Source organism: Papio anubis, chromosome 14 (assembly GCF_008728515.1).
Source record: "Papio anubis isolate 15944 chromosome 14, Panubis1.0, whole genome shotgun sequence".
NCBI lineage: Eukaryota > Metazoa > Chordata > Mammalia > Primates > Cercopithecidae > Papio > Papio anubis.
The window spans coordinates 94,022,402-94,043,003 of NC_044989.1; the positions used below are offsets into that span (position 1 = coordinate 94,022,402).

Sequence of the window (20,602 nt, forward strand, 5' to 3'; positions counted from 1 at the left end):
AAGAGGTCAAGTGGCCTTTCCCAGCTGGAAGATGCCTGTTGCAGCTGCTTCGGAGTCCCATCCGCGAGGACACAATCTCTAAAAGGGGACCTGCCAGGGCAGCTGTGGCATGTCATTTGCTCCTTGGCCAAAACCATCATCCTTGACTTTCTCATGTTTATTATGTGGAGCTTTGTCACAGGTTCCTACATGAAATACGCTGTCGCTACCATAAAGAAACAAGCAAAAACAAAACAAAGATCCCTTCTCCTCTTATTCTCTTCAGCGGTGCCCTTTCTTCTATTTTAATTGCATCAAGCTTTTCGGAAAGGAAACATATTCACTGTCTCAGAGGTTTCCTTTTCTCACAAAGGATGCTCCACTTCCAGTCAGGCTATGCACTGAATGCCCATTCTGCGCCTTGTGGAATTACACTGCTAGCTCCCATTCTGAGGAGTGTTATGTCTTCCAAAGTGCCTCTCTACCTGTTTTCTTTGACATTCACAATCTGGGAGACCCGGCACCATGGTCCCTGCTTCACAGGTAAAGCAAGTTGGGCCCAGAGAACTGAAGTGACTTTCTAAAAGTTCCCATCATTGGGCAGGTGCAGTGGCTCATACCTGTAATCCCAACACTTTAGGAAGCTGAGGCAGAAGGATCACTTGAGCCCTGGAGTTCAAGACCAGTCTGGCAACATAGCGAGACCTCATCTCTACAAATATTTTAAAACTTAGCCAAGCCTGGTGGTGCACGCTTATAGTCCCAGCTACTGGGATGGCTACGGTGGAAGGATTGCTTGAGCCCAGAAGGCAGAAGCTACAGTGAGCCAAGACCATGCCACTGCACTCTAGCCTAGGAAACAGAGTGAGACTGCCTCAAACAAAAAATCAAAACAAGTTCACATTATTTAGGAGTGATGCTAGTGAGTCAGTCCTGCTCCTGACAGAAAGCAGACGACACCCTCAAAGTGGGTAATGTATGTATGTATATATTTATTTATTTGAGACGAAGTCTTGCTCTGTTGCCCAGGCTGCAGTGCAGTGGCACGATCTTGGCTCACTGCAAGCTCCGCCTCCTGGGTTCACGCCATTCTCCTGCCTCAGCCTCCCGAGTAGCTGGGACTACAGATGCCTGCCACCACTCCCGGCTAATTTTTTGTATTTTTTAGTAGAGACAGGGTTTCACCGGGTTAACCAGGATAGTCTCGATCTCCTGACCTCGTGATCCGCCCGCCTCGGCCTCCCAAAGTGCTGGGATTACAGGCATGAGCCACTGGGCCCGGCCGAGGTGGGTAATTTATGAAGGGGCTGTTTACAAAAAGAGGAGTGAGGTTTAGAGAAACCATGAGGGGCAGACCCTGGAGTCACAGAGCACTGTGCCCTCAGGGATGCCCTGGAGAAGCAGATGCCCTGTTGTCTCCTGATGGCAACACCCACTGGCCAAGCCCAGCAAGAAGCCCACTCGAGTGAGCCTCCCCGGCCAGGGAGGAATGTAGAGTGGAAGGGTCAACAAAGATTCCAGCCCAGTCAGTGTGGTTGAAACTGAACATCCTGAATCCTCTCCTCACTAAGGCAAACCGTTCTGGAGAGAAAACTGCACACATGTGAGCCCTGGGAATCAGCCACACATGGATTGTATCCCATCCCTGCCCTTGCTGGTTATGTCTGGATCTTCATCTCATCTATATGTCAGGGATGGCACAACTGGCATTCTGCTCAAAAATGAAAGAGGCAATGTCTGAAAAGCACATGGCCCTGTGCAGGTGACTGCTCAGCAAACAGTGCACATTCTTGTCACTGGTCCCATCTTCATCTTACAGAACTGACAATAATCACAGCCACAGAGATTTTTCCAGTTTGGTCTCATCTCAACTAGGAGCTACAGATTTGCCATGAAATATTTTCAGGGATTTGTATAAATAACTGCAGACCTCATGATACAAAGTATTTCTTGGGCAAATTTCAAGAATTTGAAAGCTGTATCACACCTTAAAGGCTTTGGGCTCATAAAATAGAGGATGGGTTGAAACGAAATACAGTGGAAAATAAGAAATGAACACTGCTGAATTCAGTACCAAGTTTAATCTTGATGCAATTATTTAAAGATGACAAGGTCTTTTTTAACCCCACCCTACTTGCGCCATCCTTAAACCCTTACCTCACACCCTTTCAGCAGTCCCAGATCTGCACACAGTTCTATCTATCTAAGGAAGACTGACGCTCTTAGGTGCTTACCTCTCAGTGCCAGGCCAGCTTAGGATTTCAAGAATTTCAATAACTTAAAGAGATGGCAAGAGAGAGAGAAAGAGGAGGCCTGAGAAGAAAATGAAGAGACATGTGCATACCAGAAGGGCATGGAGGATGCCATGGAAAGGGGATGGGAGGTGAACAGAAGAGGTGAGAGAAAAGGGCCTCAGGGGCTTAACCTACAATAACACAGCAAGTGGGTCTACAAAGGGTGGGAAGTTTGAACAGGCAAACAAGAGAATGAGATAAAGCACTGCTTTGCCCAATAACACCCTCCTAAGAGCTTTACACTTTTAGAGAATTCCAAACTCTTAAAATCCTTTGCTAGCATAGAAAAGGATCTGATACTTCTATCTGTTCATCAGAAGGGTGTGAGCTCTGCGTTTGCATACAGGCATACTTTTTTTGGTTGCACTTCGCCTTTATTGTGGTTCACAGATACTGCGTCTTTTACAAATTGAAGATTTGTGGCAACCCTGCATCTTGTGAAAAATGTAATTTGCATTTTTCAAACTTTTCTGTTACTATTATTATATCTGTCATGGTGATCTGTGATCAGTTATTTTTATTTATTTATTTATTTATTTATTTATTTATTTATTTTTAGAGACGGGGTCTCACTCCATTGCCCAGACTGAAGTGCAGTGTTGTGATCATAGCTCACTGCAGCCTCCAACTCCTAGGTTCATGTGATCCTCCTGCCTCAGCTTCTCAAGTTGCTAGGACTACAAGCGCCTGCCACCACACTTGGCTGGTTTATTTTTATTTTTACTCTTTTTGTAGAAACAGGGTCTTGTTATGTTGCCCAGGCTGGTCTCAAACTCCCGGCCTCAAGCAATCCTCCAGCCTCAGCTTCCCAAAGTGCTGGGATTACAAGAGTGAGCCATCGTGCCTGGCCAATAATCTCTGATGTTACTATTGTAATTGTTTCAGGATGCCAAGAACCACACCCATGTAAGACAGCAAACCTAACTGATAAATGTGTGTGTTCTGACTGCTCCACTGACTGGCTGATCCCCCCATCTCTCCCTCTCCTTGGATCGCTCTCCATTTCCTGAGACATAACAATACTAATATTAGGCCAATTAATAACCTTAAAATGCCCTCTAAGTGTCCAAGTGAAAGAAAGAGTCTCACATCTCTCACTTTAAATGAAAATCTAGAAATGGTTGGGTAATTTAGCATGTCCAAAGCCAAGAAAAGCTGAAGGCTAGGCCTCTTGCGCCCAACTACGAAGTTGTGAAAGCAAAAGAAAAGTTCTTAAAGGAAATTAGAAGTGCTACTCCAGAGAATACACAAATGATAAGAAAACACAGCAGCCTTACTGCTGATAAGGAGAAAGTTTTAATGGTATTGACAGATCAAATCAGCCACAATATTCCTTTAAGCCAAAGCCTAATCCAAAGCAAGGCCCTAACTCTTTTCAATTCTAAGAAGGCTGAGGAGGCTGCAGAAGGAAAAGTTGAGGCTAGCAGAGGTTGGTTCATGAGGTTTTAGGAAAGAAATCATCTCCATAACATAAAAGTGCAAGGTGAAGCAGCAAGTGCTGGTGTAGAAGCTGCAGTAAGTTCTCCAGAAGACTGAGGTAAGGCCACTGATGAAGTGACTACACTACACAACAGATTTCCAGTGTAGATGAAACAGCCTTCTTCTGGAAGACCATGCCATCTTAGGCTCCACATCTGATTCTAGTTCATTTGCAATTTCCTCCACATCTGCAGTTACTTCCTCCATTGAAGTCTTAAACCCCTCAAAGTCATTTATGAGGATTGAAATCAACTTTTTCCAAACTCCTGTTAATGTTGACATTTTGACCTTCTCCCATGAATTATAAAGTATATATGGAGAAGCAAATTGACTTGAAAGTTGAAATTACATTTTGGTTCACAGGCTGTAGAATGGATGTTATGTTATCGGGCATGGAAACATTAATCTTGTACATCTCCATTAGAGCTCTTTGGTCACTGGGTGCACTGTTAATAAATGGTAATGTTTTCAGAAAAGTCTGTTTTATCTGAGCAGTAGGTCTCAACAGCAGGCTTGAAGTATTCAAGAAGTGATGCTGTAAACAGATGTGCTGTCATCCAGGCTTTGTTCTTCCATTTACAGAGTACAGGTAGGGGAGATTTAGCATAATTCTTAAGGGCCCTAGGATTTTCAGAATGGTAAATGAGCATTGCCTTCAAGTTAAAGTCACCAGCTCCATTAAACTCTAACAAGAGAGTCGGCCTGTCCTTTGAAGCTTTGAAGCCAGGCCTTGATGTCTCCTCCCTAGCTCCTCTCTAGCTATGAAAACCTAGAAAGTTTAGCCTTCTAGATGCCATTAAGAAAGTTCATAATTCATGGGAGAAAGTCAGTTGGTACTCACAAAATAACTTGTTAGGATTTTGAATAGGATTTCCATTGTATTTATAGATCAAGTTGGGAAGAACAGACATCTTAATATTGAGTCTTCCTATCTATGAACATGGAATATACAGTAATGTCCCCTCTTTCATTTTTGGTATTAGCAATTTGTGCCTTCTTTCGTTTTTGTTTTTTTTTGTTTGTTTTGTTTTGTTTTTTCCTTTTAAGTTAGCCTGGCTGGAAGCTTATTAATTTTATTGATATTTCCAAAGAAATAGCTTTTGGTTTTGTTGACTTCCTTTTTTCTATTTCATTGATTTCTGGTTTTTTAATTTTTTTCTTTTGCTTTGGATTTGTTTCTTAGGTCTGGTCTCCAAGGAACTGTTTTACTTTGCCACCAGCTCAACCACATGCCTATGTACTTGTAACATTTTTAGTTGCACTGCACCTGGAGAATAGATATAGTCCACCACACTGCTGAAAATAAAAATTTTCTATTTTACATCGTTTACTCTAGAAAAATTTCTTTTGTTATTCCAATAAATTTGGAGGTTGGAAGAGAGGAGGTAAACTCAAGGACTCTAGTTACAACTATAATATGGGTAAAAACCTAGTATTGCAAATTCCCTCTCACTCCCCTTCAACTAACAGAGCTCTAGTCACAACAATGATAGTGGCTTAGTTACTCAGATCTCCCTAACCCCATTTCTTTTTTGATCTATAAAATGGTAACAATTAAAAAACCCATCACAAAGTTATTATGAGGATTAAATAATAATAATATACTAAAAACTTAGCCTGGCCAAAATATATTTTTCTATTAGAAAGCTAATCTTGTATTTCTGGAATGTATGTTATCCTACTTAATCATGGATTAATGTTTCTGTCATATGCAGTTGGTATTAATTTCTCCATAATTCTTTAAGACTTTTAAATCTTATTCTTTCTCATTTTGCCAACTGTTTGATACTAGGTTCATGCTAACTGCATAAAATGAATTTGATTTTTCTACATTCTGGGACAGTTTAAATAACTTTAAATATTTCATGTTGAAATTGTAAAACAATCCACTTGTAAAACACCTGGACTTGCAGCCATTTAAAAAAATAATTCTTTGATAATTTTATAAAAGACTGTAGGCTAGGCGCACTGGCTCATGCTTGCAATCCCAGCATTCTGGAAGGCTGAGCCAGGCAGACTGCTCAAGTTCAGGAGTTCAAGACCAGCCTGGGCAACATGGCAAAACTCTTGTCTCTACAAAAAAATTAAATAAATAAATAAATGACTGCAATGGTTTGCTAGTGCAGACTTCTTAAGCCAATTTTGATCTTTCCCTAGAGAATAGTCCATTTCATTCAGATTTTCAAATTTATTAGCACATGACCATAAAGAACAAATAATTTTTAAAACCTCTTTATCCTAAATATTTTTGTTCTTTTCATGTTCCTGTCATTCTATTTTTTGCTATATCTATTTTATTTCTCTTTTTCAGTGTTTTGAGAATATTTATGCTATTTTTATTTTAATAGTTTCCCTGATATTTTCCAAAAGGATTCTTTATCTTACATGTTTCTAACAGTGAAAGGGAACATTTCGACTCTTTCTGATGATAACGTAGAATATTGTACTTAACAGCTCCTCTTTCATCTCTACCTCAATCTCAAGGCCCCATCAATTCTTAGTTTTTGTTAACAAAAGCTAAGATAGTCTTACCCAGATACTCACTACTAACATGCTGCTTTTCCCATTATTTAAAAACAAATGTTTTCAAATAAAAGGTCTCACAGATTTGTTACTAAACCACCCTGCTAGTGCATAACATATACACAAAGAGAAAAACGATTTTCCCAATAAACATATCTGACGGTCCAGATAGTGGTGACATTTTCAGTCTGATATGGTAAGATGACAGTGACCTTGATACAGCATAAATATGTGTGCCATCTCATTTGCAACTGCTTACAGACCCAGCGTGGTTTCTCTCCAGTGTCTCCTCTTGGAACTGTACCTGATTTTATCATCAGTTTTCATCTGAATACAATGGGGAATGAGACAATTTTGCTTTTGTTTCTTGGCCTGAAATCACTTGACCCTGAAAGACTTATGAAGACAGGGTGAGAAATGGAGTCAACTGTACACATCATGATGATGGAGGAAGGAAGCGCGAGGGGGCTGCTTTTTCCATTATTTATCCTTTTGAGGAATTTAACATCTCACTCCATCTCATAAACAGTTACAACAGTTATTTAATGTTTAAGTTGTTTCAGTGTTCAGTGCTTTTGATATGAGGTTGATTTAATAAACTGTTTTCTTTCATCTCTAAGTTGATTAATCTTTAAGTCATTGCTTTCTCCAGAATAGTATGTAAGTGGTATAATATCTCAACGCCTGAATGTCTGAGGATGTCTTTCCATTGTCCTCACTTATGACAGGCATCTTCACTAGGGATAAAGTCTTGGATTAAAAATCTTCTCCTCTAGAGCTCCCTATTACCTTCCAGCATTCTGTAAGGCTAGCCTGGTTTTTCCTTTCTTGTAAGTAACTGGCTTTTGTTTGTGCTTTTATCCTTATAAATTAACATTTGGCCAGGATGCATCTAATTATAGAACCCTTTTCTCATAGGTTTTTCTGGAACATGATGAGCCCTTTCAATCTGTACATGCAGCTCTTTCTTTGGCCGCCAGAATCTTTATTCAACTGTATTTCTGAATATTGCTTCCGCTCCATTTGTTCTGTTCTCTTCTTCAGAAACACCAAATGCCGCCCTGCAGAAGTGCCAGGCTCTGTCCTAGAATCTGCCATCCACTCTCATGAGTACAATCTCTATGTACTCTGAGTTCTGAGAGAACTTCTTGTTTGCTCTTGTCATGCTAATCCTATTTTATGAAGTATCGATGTTATTTTTTGTTTCTAATGTGCACTTTGGCTTCTGCATTTTTATTTTACTTATTTATTTTTATTTTTTTGAGACAGAATCTCACTTTGTTGCCCAGGCTGGAGTACGATGGCACAATCTCGGCTCACTGGAACCTCTGCCGCCCGGGTTCAAGTGATTCTCCTGCCTCAGCCTCCCGAGTAGCTGGGATCACAGGCACCCACCACCGCCCGGCTAATTTTGTATTTTTAGTAGAGACGGGGTTTCACCATGTTGGCCAGGCTGGTCTTGAACTCCTGACCTTTGGTGATCTGCCCACCTCAGCCTCCCAAAGTTCCGGGATTACAGGCGTGAGCCACTGCGCCTGGGCTTCTGCATTTTTAAGTTTCTGTGGTTCCAGCATTCTCACCTTGGCCTGTTCTTTCATTATGGCTTTCTGTTTCTACTTCAAAAATGGCACATTTTCTGGTATTTTTTTGAAGAGGCCCAGTAGTTTCTTGAAAATTTCTTCTAACTCCTGAAACTGAGATTATACACTGATCATATATGATCTTATGACTTTTTAACACAATGTTCCTCAGTATCCTGTCCTAAGTCCCAAGTTTTACCACCTTTACTTCACCCAGACCTCTGGCCACTTTACTCATCTTTGGCTCTACCAAGAGATATTTCTGGTAACAGGACTATTATTTTTGTTTACCTTTCGATGTTTAAAAAATGTCTCGCCTTGTATTACATGCTCCAGTAATAATTATTTTGAAAACAAAAAAAAGTTTTTAAACCTGTGAACAGCACAATAAAAAACAACTTTTTCTATCCCACAGAGAGCACAATTAAAAAAAAATCATCATTTGTTAATCTAGGATACAGTATATAGAAAAGTTATGGTATCAAGATGATAGTTTAAAGATACATACTTTTGCTTTCAAAAGGAAGGATTCTAATATATTAAGAAAATAGAGGGGGCGGAGCAAGATGGCCGAATAGGAACAGCTCCAGTCTCCAACTCCCAGCGCGAGCGAGACAGAAGACCGGTGATTTCTGCATTTTCAACTGAGGTACTGGGTTCATCTCACTGGGGAGTGCCGGACGATCGGTGCTGGTCAGCTGCTGCAGCGCGACCAGCGAGGCTGAGCTTAGAGTGAGGCATTGCCTCACCTGGGAGGCGCAAGGGGGAAGGAATCCCTTTTCCTAGCCACAGGAACTGAGACACACACAACACCTGGAAAATGGGGTAGCTCCACCCCAATGCCTGCTTTAAGCAAACAGGCACACCAGGAGATCATATCCACCACCTGGCCGGGAGGGTCCCACACCGGCGGGCCTCCCATTGCTAGCACAGCAGTCTGTGATGATCTACGGCAAGGCACGCTTAGCGAGGCTGGGGGAGGGGCGCCGCCATTGCTGAGGCTTAAGTAGTGTAAACAAGCTGCTGGGGCTCCAGCTGGGTGGAGCTCACAGCAGCTCAAGAAAGAAACTACTGTCTCTGTAGACTCCACCTCTGGGGACAGGGCACAGTAAGCAACAAACTCACCAGAGACCTCTGCAGGCGCCAAAACTGACTCTGTCGACAGCTTTGAAGAGAGCAGTGGATCTCCCAACACAGAGGTTGAGGATCTGAGAAGGGACAGACTCCTGCTCAAGTGGGTCCCTGACCCCTGAGTAGCCTAACTGGGAGACATCCCCCACTGGGGGGCAGTCTGACACCCCACACCTCTCACAGGGTGGAGCACACCCCTGAGAGGAAGCTTCCAAAGCAAGAATGGGTGGATTTTCGCTGTTCAAAATGGCTACATCTTCTGCAGCTCTGCTGCTGATACCCAGGCAAACAGGGTCTGGAGTGGACCTCAAGCAATCTCAACAGACCTACAGCTGAGGGTCCTGACTGTTAGAAAATTATCAAACAGGGAGGACACCTACATAAAACATCAGGACATCCACCATCATCAAAGACCAGAGGCAGATAAAACCACAAAGATGGGGAAAAGCAGGGCAGAAAAGCTGGAAATTCAAAAATAGGCGCATCTCCTCGGCAAGGGCGCGGCTCATAGCCAGCGAGGATCAAAGCTTGACGAAATGACTTTGGCGAGATGAGAGAAGAAGGCTTCAGTCCATCAAATTTCTCAGAGCTAAAAAGGAGAATTACATTGCCAGCAAAGAAACTAAAAATCTTTGAAAGTGGAAGAATTGATGGCTAGAGTAATTAATGCAGAAGGTCATAAACGAAATGAAAGAGATGAAAACCATGACACGAGAAATATGCTTGACAAATGCACAAGCTTCAGTAGCCGACTCGATCAGCTGGAAGAGAGTATCAGCGATTGAGGATCAAATAATTGAGAAATGAAGCGAGAAGAAGAGAAACCAAAAGAAAAAAGAAAAAATGAACAAAACCTGCAAGAAGTATGGGATTGTATGTAAAAGACCAAATCTCGTCTGATTCTGGGGTGCCTGAAAGTGAGGGGAAAATGGAACCAAGTTTGGAAAACACTCTTCAGGATATCATCCAGGAGAACTTCCCCAACCCTAGTAGGGCAGGCCAACATTCAAATCAGGAAATACAGAGAGAGCATACAAAGGTACTCTCGAGAAGAACAACTCAAGACATATTTTGCCAGGTTACCAAAGTTGGAAATGAAGGAAAAATCTTAAGAACAGAGAAAGGTCGGGTTACCCACAAAGGGAAGCCACGTGAACGGCAGCAGATCTCGGTAGAAACTCGAAGCGAGAGGAGAGTGGGGGCCAATATTCCAGCGATTCTTAAAGAAAAGAATTTTCAGCCGAATTTCATATCAGCCAAACTAAGTTTCATAAATTGAAGGAGAAATAAAATCCTTTACAGATAAGCAAATGCTTAGAATTTTATCACCTAGGCCATACTTATACAAAGAGACCCTGAAGGAAGCACTCAACATGGAAAAGGAACATAGCGGTACCAGCCATTTAAAGAAACATGCCAAAATGTAAAGACCATGAGGCTAGGAAGAAACTGCATCAACTAACGAGCAAAATAACCAGTTAATATCATAATGGCAGGATCAAGTTCACACATAACAATCTTAACCTTAAAATGTAAATGGACCAAAATGCTCAATTAAAAGGCACGAAGACTGGCAAACTGGATAAAGAGTCAAGACCCATCAGTCCTTTATTCAGGAGACCATCTCACCGCATAGAGACATACACTTAAGCTCAAAATAAAGGGATGGAGGAGAAGATTTACCAAGTAAATGGAGAACAAAAAAGCAGGGGGTTGCAATACTAGTCTCTGATAAAGCAGACTTAAGAAGCCATCCAAAGATCAAAGAGACAAAGAAGGCCATTACATGGTAGGGATCAATTCAACAGGAAGAGCTAACTATCTAAATATATACCCAATACAGGGCACCCAGATTCATAAGCAAGTCATGAGAGACTTACAGAGACTTAGACTCCCATACAGTAATAATGGGAGACTTCACAACACTCCACTGTCAACATTAGACAGATCAACGAGACAAGAAAGTTAACAAGGATATCAGAGATTGAACTCATCTCTGCAGCAAGCAGACCTAATAGACATCTATAGAACTCTCCACCCCAAATCAACAGAATATACGTCTTCTCAGCACCCACATCGTGCCTCCAAAATTGACCACGTGGTGGAGTAAAGCACTCCTCAACAAATGTACAAGAACAGAAATTATAACAAACTGTCTCTCAGACCACAGTGCAATCAAACTAGAACTCAGGACTGAAACTCAATCAAAACCGCTCAACTACATGGAAACTGAACAACCTGCTCCTGAATGACTACTGGGTACATACTTGAAATGAAGCCAGAAATAAAGATGTTCTTTGAAACCAATGAGAACAAAAGATACAACATGCCAAGTCTCTGGGACACATTTAAAAGCAGTGTGCCAGGGAAATTTATAGCACTAAATGCCCACAAGAGAAAGCAGGAAAGATCTAAAATTGACACTTTAACATGCATAATTAAAGAACTGAGAGAAGAGCAAAAACACATTGAGAAAGCCAGCAGAAGGCAAAAGAAATAACTTAAAGATCAGGCAAGACTTCAGAGGAGATAGAGACACAAAAACCCTCAAAAAATCAATGAATCCAGGAGTTGGTTTTGAAAAGATCAACAAAATTGACAGACCACTAGCAAGACTAATAAAAGAAGAAAAGAGAAGAATCAAATCAGCGCAATTAAAAATGATAAAGGGATATCACCACCGACCCCACAGAAATACAAAAAACTACCATCAGAGAATACTATAAACACCTCACACATAAAATAAACTGGAAACCTAGAAGAAATGGATAATTTCCTGGTTACTTACACTGCTTCCAAGACTAAGCAGGAAGAAGTTGAATCCCTGAATAGACCAATAGCAGGCTCTGAGAGTGAGGCAATAATTAATAGCCTACCAACCAAAAAAAGTCCAGGACCAGATGGATTCACAGCTGAATTCTACCAGAGGTACAAGGAGGAGTTGGTACCATTCCTTCTGAAACTATTCCAATCAACTAGAAAAAGAGAATCCTCCTAACTCATTTTATGAGGCCAAGCATCATCCTGATACAAAAGCCTGGCAGAGACACAACAAAAATTTTAGACCAATATCCTGATGAACATGCGATGCAAAATCCTCAATAAAATACTGGCAAACTGGATTCTGCAACACATCAAAAAGCATCCACCATGATCAAGTGGGCTTCATCCTGGGATGCAAGGCTGGTTCAACATTAAGCAAATCAATAAACATAATCCAGCATATAAATAGAACCAAAGACAAGAACCACATGATTATCTCAATAGATGCGAAAAGGCTTTTGACAAAATTCAACAGCCCTTCATGCTAAAAACACTCAATAAATTCGGTATTGATGGAGCGTGCCTCAAAATAAGAAAGAGCTATTTATGACAAACCCACAGCCAATATCATACTGAATGGGCAAAAACTGGAAAAATTCCCTTTGAAAACTGGCACAAGACAGGGATGCCCTCTCTCACCATCTATTCAACATAGTGTTGGAAGTTCTGGCTAGGGCAATTAGGCAAGAGAAAGAAATCAGGGTATTCAGTTAGGAAAAGAAGAAATCAAATTGTCCCTCTTTGCAGATGACATGATTGTATATTTAGAAAACCCCATTGTCTCCGCCAAAATCTCCTTAAATGATAAGCAACTTCAGCAAAGTCTCAGGATACAAAATTAATGTGCAAAATCACAAGCATTCTTATACACCAGTAACAGACAAAGCAGAGGCAATCAGGAATGAACTTCCATTCACAATTGCTTCAAAGAGAATAAATACCTAGGAATCCAACTTACAGGGATGTAAAAAGGACCTCTTCAAGGAGAACTGCGACACTGCTCAGTGAAATAAAAGAGGACACAAACAAATGGAAAGAACATACCATGCTCATGGATAGGAAGAATTAATATCATTGAAAATGGCCATACCCAAGGTAATTTATAGATTCAATGCCATCCCATCAAGCTACCAATGAGTTTCTTCTGGGGTGGAAAAAACTTCTTTAAAGTTCATATGGAACCAAGCCATCTCCAAGACAATCCTAAGTCAAAAGAACAAAGCTGGAGGCATCAAGCTACCTGACTTCAAACTATACTACAAGGCTACAGTAACCAAAACAGCATGGTACTGGTACCAAAACAGAGATATAGACCAATGGAACAGAACAGGAGTCCTCAGAAATAATACCACACATCTACAGCCATCTGATCTTTGACAAACCACAAGAGAGAAACAAGAAATGGGGAAAGGATTCCCTATTTAATAAATGGTGCTAGGAAAATTGGCTAGCCATAGTAGAAAGCTGAAACTGGATCCTTTCCTTACTCCTTATCACGAGGTAAATTCAAGATGGATTAGAGACTTAAATGTTAGATCTAATACCATAAAAATCCTAGGAAAGCCTAAGGTAGTACCATTCAGGACATAGGCATGGGCAAGGACTTCATGTCCTAAAACACAAAAGCTTAACAGCAGCAAGAAAAGCCAAAATTGACAAATGGGATCCTAATTAAGCCTTTAAAAGCTTCTGCACAGCAAAAGAAACTACCATCAGAGTGAACAGCAGCCTACAGAATGGGAGAAAATTTTTGCAATCTACTCATCTGACAAAGAGGCTAATATCCAGAACCACCACAAAGAACTCAAACAAATTTACAAGAAAAACAAACAACCCCATCAAAAAGTGGGCAAAGGATATGAACAGACATTTCTCAAAAAGAAGACATTCATACAGCCAACAGACACATGAAAAATGCTCATCATCACTGGCCATCAGAGAAATGCAAATCAAAACCACAATGAGATACCATCTCACACCAGTTAGAATGGCGATCATTAAAGTCAGGAAACAACAGGTGCTGGAGGATGTGGAGAAACGGAACACTTTTACACTGTTGGTGGGATTGTAAACTAGTTCAACCATTATGGAAAACATTAGCGATTCCTAAAGGATCTAGAACTAGATGTACCATATGACCCAACCATCCCATTACTGGGTATATACCCAAAGTTATAAATTATGCTGCTCTGAGGCACATGCACATTATGTTTATTTGCAGCACTATTCACAATGTAAGACTTGCAGGAATCAGCAAATGTCCGTGGTGACAGATTGGATTAAGAAAATGTGTATATATACACCATGGAATACTATGCAGCCATAAAAGGATGAGTTAGGTGTCCTTTGTAGGGACATGGATGCCGCTGGAAACCATCATTCTTCCAGCAAACTATCACAGAACAGAAACCAAACACCGCGTGTTCTCACTCATAGGTGGGAACTGAACAATGAGATCACTTGGACTCAGGGAAGGGAACATCACATACCCGGAGACCTATCATGGGGGAGGAGGGAGAGGGATTGCATTGGGAGTTATACCCTGATGTAAGCAGCGAGTTGATGGGTGCAGCACCAACATAGCACAAGTATACATATGTAAACCTGCATGTTATGCACATGTACCCTAGAACTTAAAGTATAATAATAATAAATAAATTAAAAAAAAAAAGAAAATAGAAGACAGTATTATTTAACCCTGTTCTCACATAAGCACCGATTTTATTCCAAATAATCACATAATTAAGAAAGAAATTTCCTAATATATTTTTACAAAAAGTAACTTCAGTATCATACATTCTAGAAATGTCATCTTGTACATTAGCACTACCTTACTTGAACTGAAACATTCCAAAAGTTCCAATACCTTCTACAGATTTCATTTTTAAAGTTCAAAAAAAGTACTTATTTTTCATGATAAATGATGCTACTGATAACTTTCCTTGGTAGAATTGTAGTTACTTTGGTAATTTCTACATGTTTATAAATAAGCACCACATATACTATATTAAAAAATTAGCCAGTCTAATGGCTTGCACTGGAGACCAGGGAGTTACATTTTGTTAAACCCAAATTGAACAGAGTTGAATTTAGATTAATACAGAGAAATGCATGCTCTGGGTTTGTTGTCCTTTGTATTTCTTGAAGCATCAGATGAATTGTGAAAAGTTCAAAGAGCTTCTTATTACTCCTGTTAAAAAAATGAATATATTATTTAATTACACATACTTAAGAGAGTTTATCTGCAATGACACGAAAGATAATCTATGTGTAAACATGAAGAAACGGCATCTGTTTTAAAAACAGTGGAGAAAATAGCCGACTAAAATATTAGGATGCTGAAACAAACAAAATAGGTTTTAGGAGATAAACCTGAAGAAGAAAACCACTGGGGAAAAAAGGAAACTTTTTCTTCTTTTGAGACAAGGTCTTGTTCTGACACCCAGGTGGAGTGCAGTGGCATGAACATAACTTACTGCAGCCTCAACCTTCCCAGCTCAAGCAGTCCTCCCACCTCAGCCTCCCAAGTAGCTAGAACTACAAGTACACACCACCAAACCTGGCTAATTTTGTTTATTTTTTGTAGATACATGGTGTCACTATGTTGCTAAGGCTGGTCTTAAACTTCTGGGCTCAAGCAATCCTCCTTCCTTGGCCTCCCAAAGTGCTGAGACTATAGATGTGAACCACTGTGCCCAGCCTGGAACCATTTTATAATCCTGAAAACTGCACCCTATTCACTATTAGCATGAGAATTTTTTTTCACTGCTAGCAAAGCAAACATTTGATCATGCTATTTAGAGTAAGCAGGCCTTTTTAAAGTGGCAGAATATTGGTCCATCTTTTGACTTGGCTACAGAATACTTGTTCAACCATCCTCTTTCTAATGACCCATCAGTAATTTCATTTCAATCATTAAGAATTTATGTTTCTTATTTCCTTGTCTAGCTATTTTTACCTCTTGAGAGAATTTGTCAAATAACCTTATATACTATCCTAATACAAAAGGATTTACATCTTTTGTGGTCTTAAAGATTTATTTTAAGACTTGCTTGAGCATCAGCTATTCCCAGTCTTCTTGTTCAAGTCTTGTTCAAGCTTTTAGTTTTTTATCTAAGTCTAAAATGAACCCAAGCTGCAAACACATCACGAATAGTAAAACATTTTGGCGCAAGGATATACTTGCACTTCGGGACTACTTTTTAAAAAAAATCCCATGAATTAAGAACTAAAAAATAATTAAATCTAAGTAATGTTATTGCAGCTTCATGGCACCATAGGGTAACTGCAATAGGCCTTACTAGAAATTTACTAAAATCAAGAGAATCACGGTATAGTCTGCAAGAAAAGGAAGACAGTAAATTGATATATTCAGCAGATATCAGACCAAAACTAGTAATTTCGTCAGTTGGAAAATAAGGTTATAATTTGACAATAATTTATTACAATCCGCTACTAGGCATGATACCAAATAGAACATATGGATCTCTTAATTCCTATCTACAAATAATTTCAAGATGCATTGCATTTACTACTCAAGCATATGGAAGCCTGGTAAAATCTAAATTCTCTACCATGGGAATCATGGATGAGGGGATGTGGCCAGGGGGAGAAGAGTTGAACCTAAATCAAAATAAAAATGTTACTATTATACAAATGAGTTGAAAAAGAAGGTGTCCAGATTTGCCTCAAAGGAAACACTAGAGTATACCAAGAACCACGGAAAATACAACTTAAAATCAATATCCTTATTTGTAGTTTAGTAACTGTTATACAAATTTCTGAGTCAGGAGAAAGATGAGGATACAGAAAGCCCTTGATTCTCATAAAAAAATCCAAATTAGTGGCAGTAGGCAGTCCATAAGAGTTTACTAAAATAAACCCCATTACAAAAGTAATTTAAAATCTCTTCTGCTTGCTTCATTCTTATCCCCTAAATTCACTTTAGCACATCAATAAGAATTTGCAAAATATACGTTTATTATCTTTTCATTTTCACCTGTGGTATTAGAGAATACCAGTATGCAAGAATTTATTCTGATATTATTACTTGGTTGCTAAAAACTGCTCTTACTTTTATATGATTTATTTAAAGTTCACTTACCTGAAATGAGCTATAGAAACAACTAGATGTTCTGAGATCAGAACTCTAATTCTAGTCTGTCACTAAATATGTGGTCTTAGATCAACATTAGTATTCATGAATCTTAATTTTCTACATCTGTATAATGGAAATTTTTATTTAATAATGAAAGCTTAAGTAGCATGGGATTCAGAAAGGTCTAAATCAAGCTTGTCCAACCTGCAGCCCACGGGCTGCATGCGGCCCAGGAGGGCTTTGAATGCCACCCAACACAAATTTGTAAACTTTCTGAAAATACTACGAGGTTTTGTTTTGTTTTTAGCACATCAGCTATCATTAGTGTTAGTGTATTCATGTGTGGCCCAAGGCAATTCTTCTTCATCCAGTGTGGCCCAGGGAAGCCAAAAGATTAAACACCCCTGGTCTAAATGATCACGGTAAGGTATTTTTCAATAAAAAATGTTAGCAATAAGAAATTCTTACTTGATTTTGGAAAGTTTCTGTAAAATAATACTGAGTTTTTCTAGTATTTGAAGATCAAGCTTAGGGGCTCGAAGTAGCACAGAGCAAGTACGAAAAAATGAAGAGTTGCTACAGGCTTCCAGGAAAGGCTGCAAGGATTCTGCAAAACAAATCAACAGTGCTTTACCATTAGGGAGCAGCTAAAACGGAAATTAAAAACAAATTAAAATCAGAACTATGTGAGGCATTTATAAATATTCATTTAGATTTTCATTCTTTTCATACTTAAATTTTTGAGTGAAAATATCATCATCTGAAAAATTAAAACATCTACTGGCTCTTATTCAACAGTGCAAACAAAAGATAAGATTATTTACCCTAATATTAAATTCCTAATAGGCAAAATCTAGAGGAAATCCCATGTTTGAAAGAAAGGAGGAAAGCCATTTCTTCAGTAAGTTCATAATAAGTTCAGTTTAAATACTGTAATTAGCAACAAGAAATTCTGCTTCAGTAGTAAATTTAAAAAAAAAAAAAAACAAATCAAAGAGCCCCCAAATTTGTGAATTTCACTTGAATATTAATGACAATTTACATAGTCACTGGATAAGGAAGAACCTTTGGAGCATAAAAGCAAAAAGGGAAAAGATTCATTTAAAAAAAAAAGACTAGTCTCACATTTAATTTATATGAGACTCTGGTCTTTTACGTTGGAAGCTGTTACAAGTTACGACTTGTGGGGCTACTTAGATGAAATGAATTATTTTGTTTATGAGAAGGACATGAGATGTGGGGCCTGCAGGCAGAATGCTATAGTCTGAAGACTTGTCCCCCCTAAAACTCACGCTAAATTTAATTGCCATTGTAATCGTATTAAGAGGGGGACCTTTAAGAAGAGGTGATAAGGCCATGAGGCTCCACCCTCATGTGTGAGTGCAGCCCCCTCTTGCTCTCTCTTGCCCTCTTGTCTTCTGCCAGGCGATGATGCAACAAGAAGCCCTCCAAGATGCCGGCACCTTGATGCTGGATTTCCCAGCCTCTAGAATATAAGCCATTAAACTTCTGTTCATTATAACACACCAGTCTCAGGCATTCTGCTACAGTAGGATAAAACAGACTAAGTGGTATATGCTAGGAATGGAGCACTGGAGACAATGGTTATGTGCCCTTTGCATGCAACTATGTGGTAAAAGTAGGGTAACCAAACTCATTACTTTCACAATAATAGTCCAACAAAAGCATGGTCTAAACATAGTTTACCGAGGTATGTGTGTGCGCGTCTGTGTGTGTGTGTGTCTTTGTGTGTGTGTGTGAGAGACAGAGAGAGCCTGACAGAGAGAGCGTGAGTGCACGTGAGAGAGTGTTACACAGAATCTTCCTAAAGACTAAAAACTTAGGTTACAGATACAGCACCATCTACAAATAGAGCTAAAAATAAATCAACTGAAATTTCAAGCAGCCTCATTAACAAACCGTACACAGTTTTAGTTCAGGTCCTGAGACAGGATTCATACGAACTGTAAACAAGAAAGTTAACTGTTGTATAGCTAAGAGAATTCAAACTAGTGCGTAAAGAACCACCTAAATCGGCTGGCCATGGTGGCTCATACCTGTTATCCCAGCACTCTGGGAGGCCGAGGCAGGTGGATCACCTGAGGGCAGGAGTTTGAGACCAGCCTGCCCAAAATGGCAAAACCCCATCTCTACTAAAAACACAAAAAATCAGCCGGGCCTGGTGGCGGGCGCCTATAATCCCAGCTACTCGGGAGGCTGAGGCAGGAGAATTGCTTGAACCTGCAAGGCAGAGGTTGCAGTGAGCCGAGATCGTGCCACTACACTCCAGCCCGGGCAACATGAGCAAAACTCCATCTCAAAAAAAAAAGAACAACGTAAATCATTACCAGAAAGGTAACTGAGGGGTTCTTAACATACGTACAATCTACAGTATCAATGTTTTCACTCAAAAAGCCCAGAAAGCACACAAGAAAATTATAATCATTTTTCTGCATACTGCAAAAGCATGAAAGAGAATACATCTTACTTTATTTTACTGTACTTTTATCTAAATCAAGTCTTTGGCACACATTTAAGGGTGATTACATGAAGCCCCAAATAGAATCCCAAGCCAAATAAAAGTAAACTTCCTTATATGACCTCTGCAATGGAAAAAAAAACCAACATCCCCCAAACATTTTAATATATCAGAATTATTTTTAAAGTGAAGCCTGTACAGGTCTTTTAGAAGTAAAAGAGGTCCAGCCAGGCGCGGTGGCTCACACCTGTAATTCCAGCACTTTGGGAGGCCGAGGTGGGCAGATCATGGGGTCAGGAGATCGAGACCATCCTGGCTAATACTGTGAAACCCCGTCTCTTCTAAAAATACAAAAAATTAGCCAGGCGTGGTGGCAGACGCCTGTAGTCCCAGCTACTCGGGAGGCTGAGGCAGAAGAATGGCATGAACCCAGGAGGCGGAGCTTGCAGTGAGCCGAGATCGCGCCACTGCACTCCAGCCTGGGTGACAGAGCGAGACCCCATCTCAAAAAAAAAAAAAGGAAGTAAAAGAGGTTCACTGGTTTGGTTTCCCATTTCTTTTTTAAAGCTGTGAGGCAGATGTAAAATACAGGAGAGAAAAAGTTCTGGGATTCTGTAGATGAGACAGGCTAAATATAAAATAGAAACACTGTGGTTTTAACGTTTTTTCAATATTATAATGTTCAAATGGATTACATCCTTTCAAGTTTAGAATTTCGACCTGAATACACTTGGTGTTATGGACTGAACGTCTGTGTCCCCCTCTAAATTCCTATGTTGAAAGCCTAACCCCACTGTGATAGTTATGGGGGGAAGGGGCCTATGGCAGGTAATTACAGCGTAAGAGTAGAACTCTCATGAATGAGTTTAGTGCTCGCTCTAATCTGAATGTCCTCCTCAAACTTCCTATGTTAAAACTCCCAAGGTGATGGTTTTCGGAGGAGGGGCCTTTGGGAGGCAGTTAGGTCATGAAGGCTCCGCCCTCATGAATAAGATTAGTACCATTATGAGAGGTTTGAGGAAGCCTGTTTGCCCCTTCTGTGATGCGATAGCTAGAAGGTACCATCTACGAGAAACAGGCCCTTATCAGACTCTGAATCTGCTGGTGCCTTGGTTTTAGACTTCCCAGCCTCTAGAAATGTGAACAGTAAATTTGTTTATAAATTATCCAGTCTGAGAATTTTGTTATAGGAGCCTGAACATACTAAGACAGAAGT

General features: G+C 40.0%; 1 protein-coding gene across 9 annotated transcripts in view; it reads right to left on the bottom strand.

Moving 5' to 3' along the window:
- Window positions 1-20,602, bottom strand: part of CCDC138 (coiled-coil domain containing 138) — a 128,594-nt gene that overhangs the window by 22,222 nt on the left and 85,770 nt on the right. For 6 of the 9 annotated variants that reach the window (XM_021925167.2, XM_017947838.3, XM_003909103.5 and 3 more), the window contains 2 exons: window positions 17,376-17,514; window positions 14,511-14,999 (listed from right to left, as the gene is read on the bottom strand). The exons of 1 other annotated variant lie outside the window; for it this stretch is intronic. In XM_021925167.2, the coding sequence (XP_021780859.2) occupies window positions 14,834-14,999; window positions 17,376-17,514 (305 nt within the window). In that variant the 3' untranslated portion in view covers window positions 14,511-14,833. Of the gene's footprint in view, window positions 1-14,510; window positions 15,000-17,375; window positions 17,515-20,602 lie in introns of those variants that run through there. 2 more of the 9 variants (XM_021925169.2, XM_021925168.2) reach the window with 1 other exon arrangement.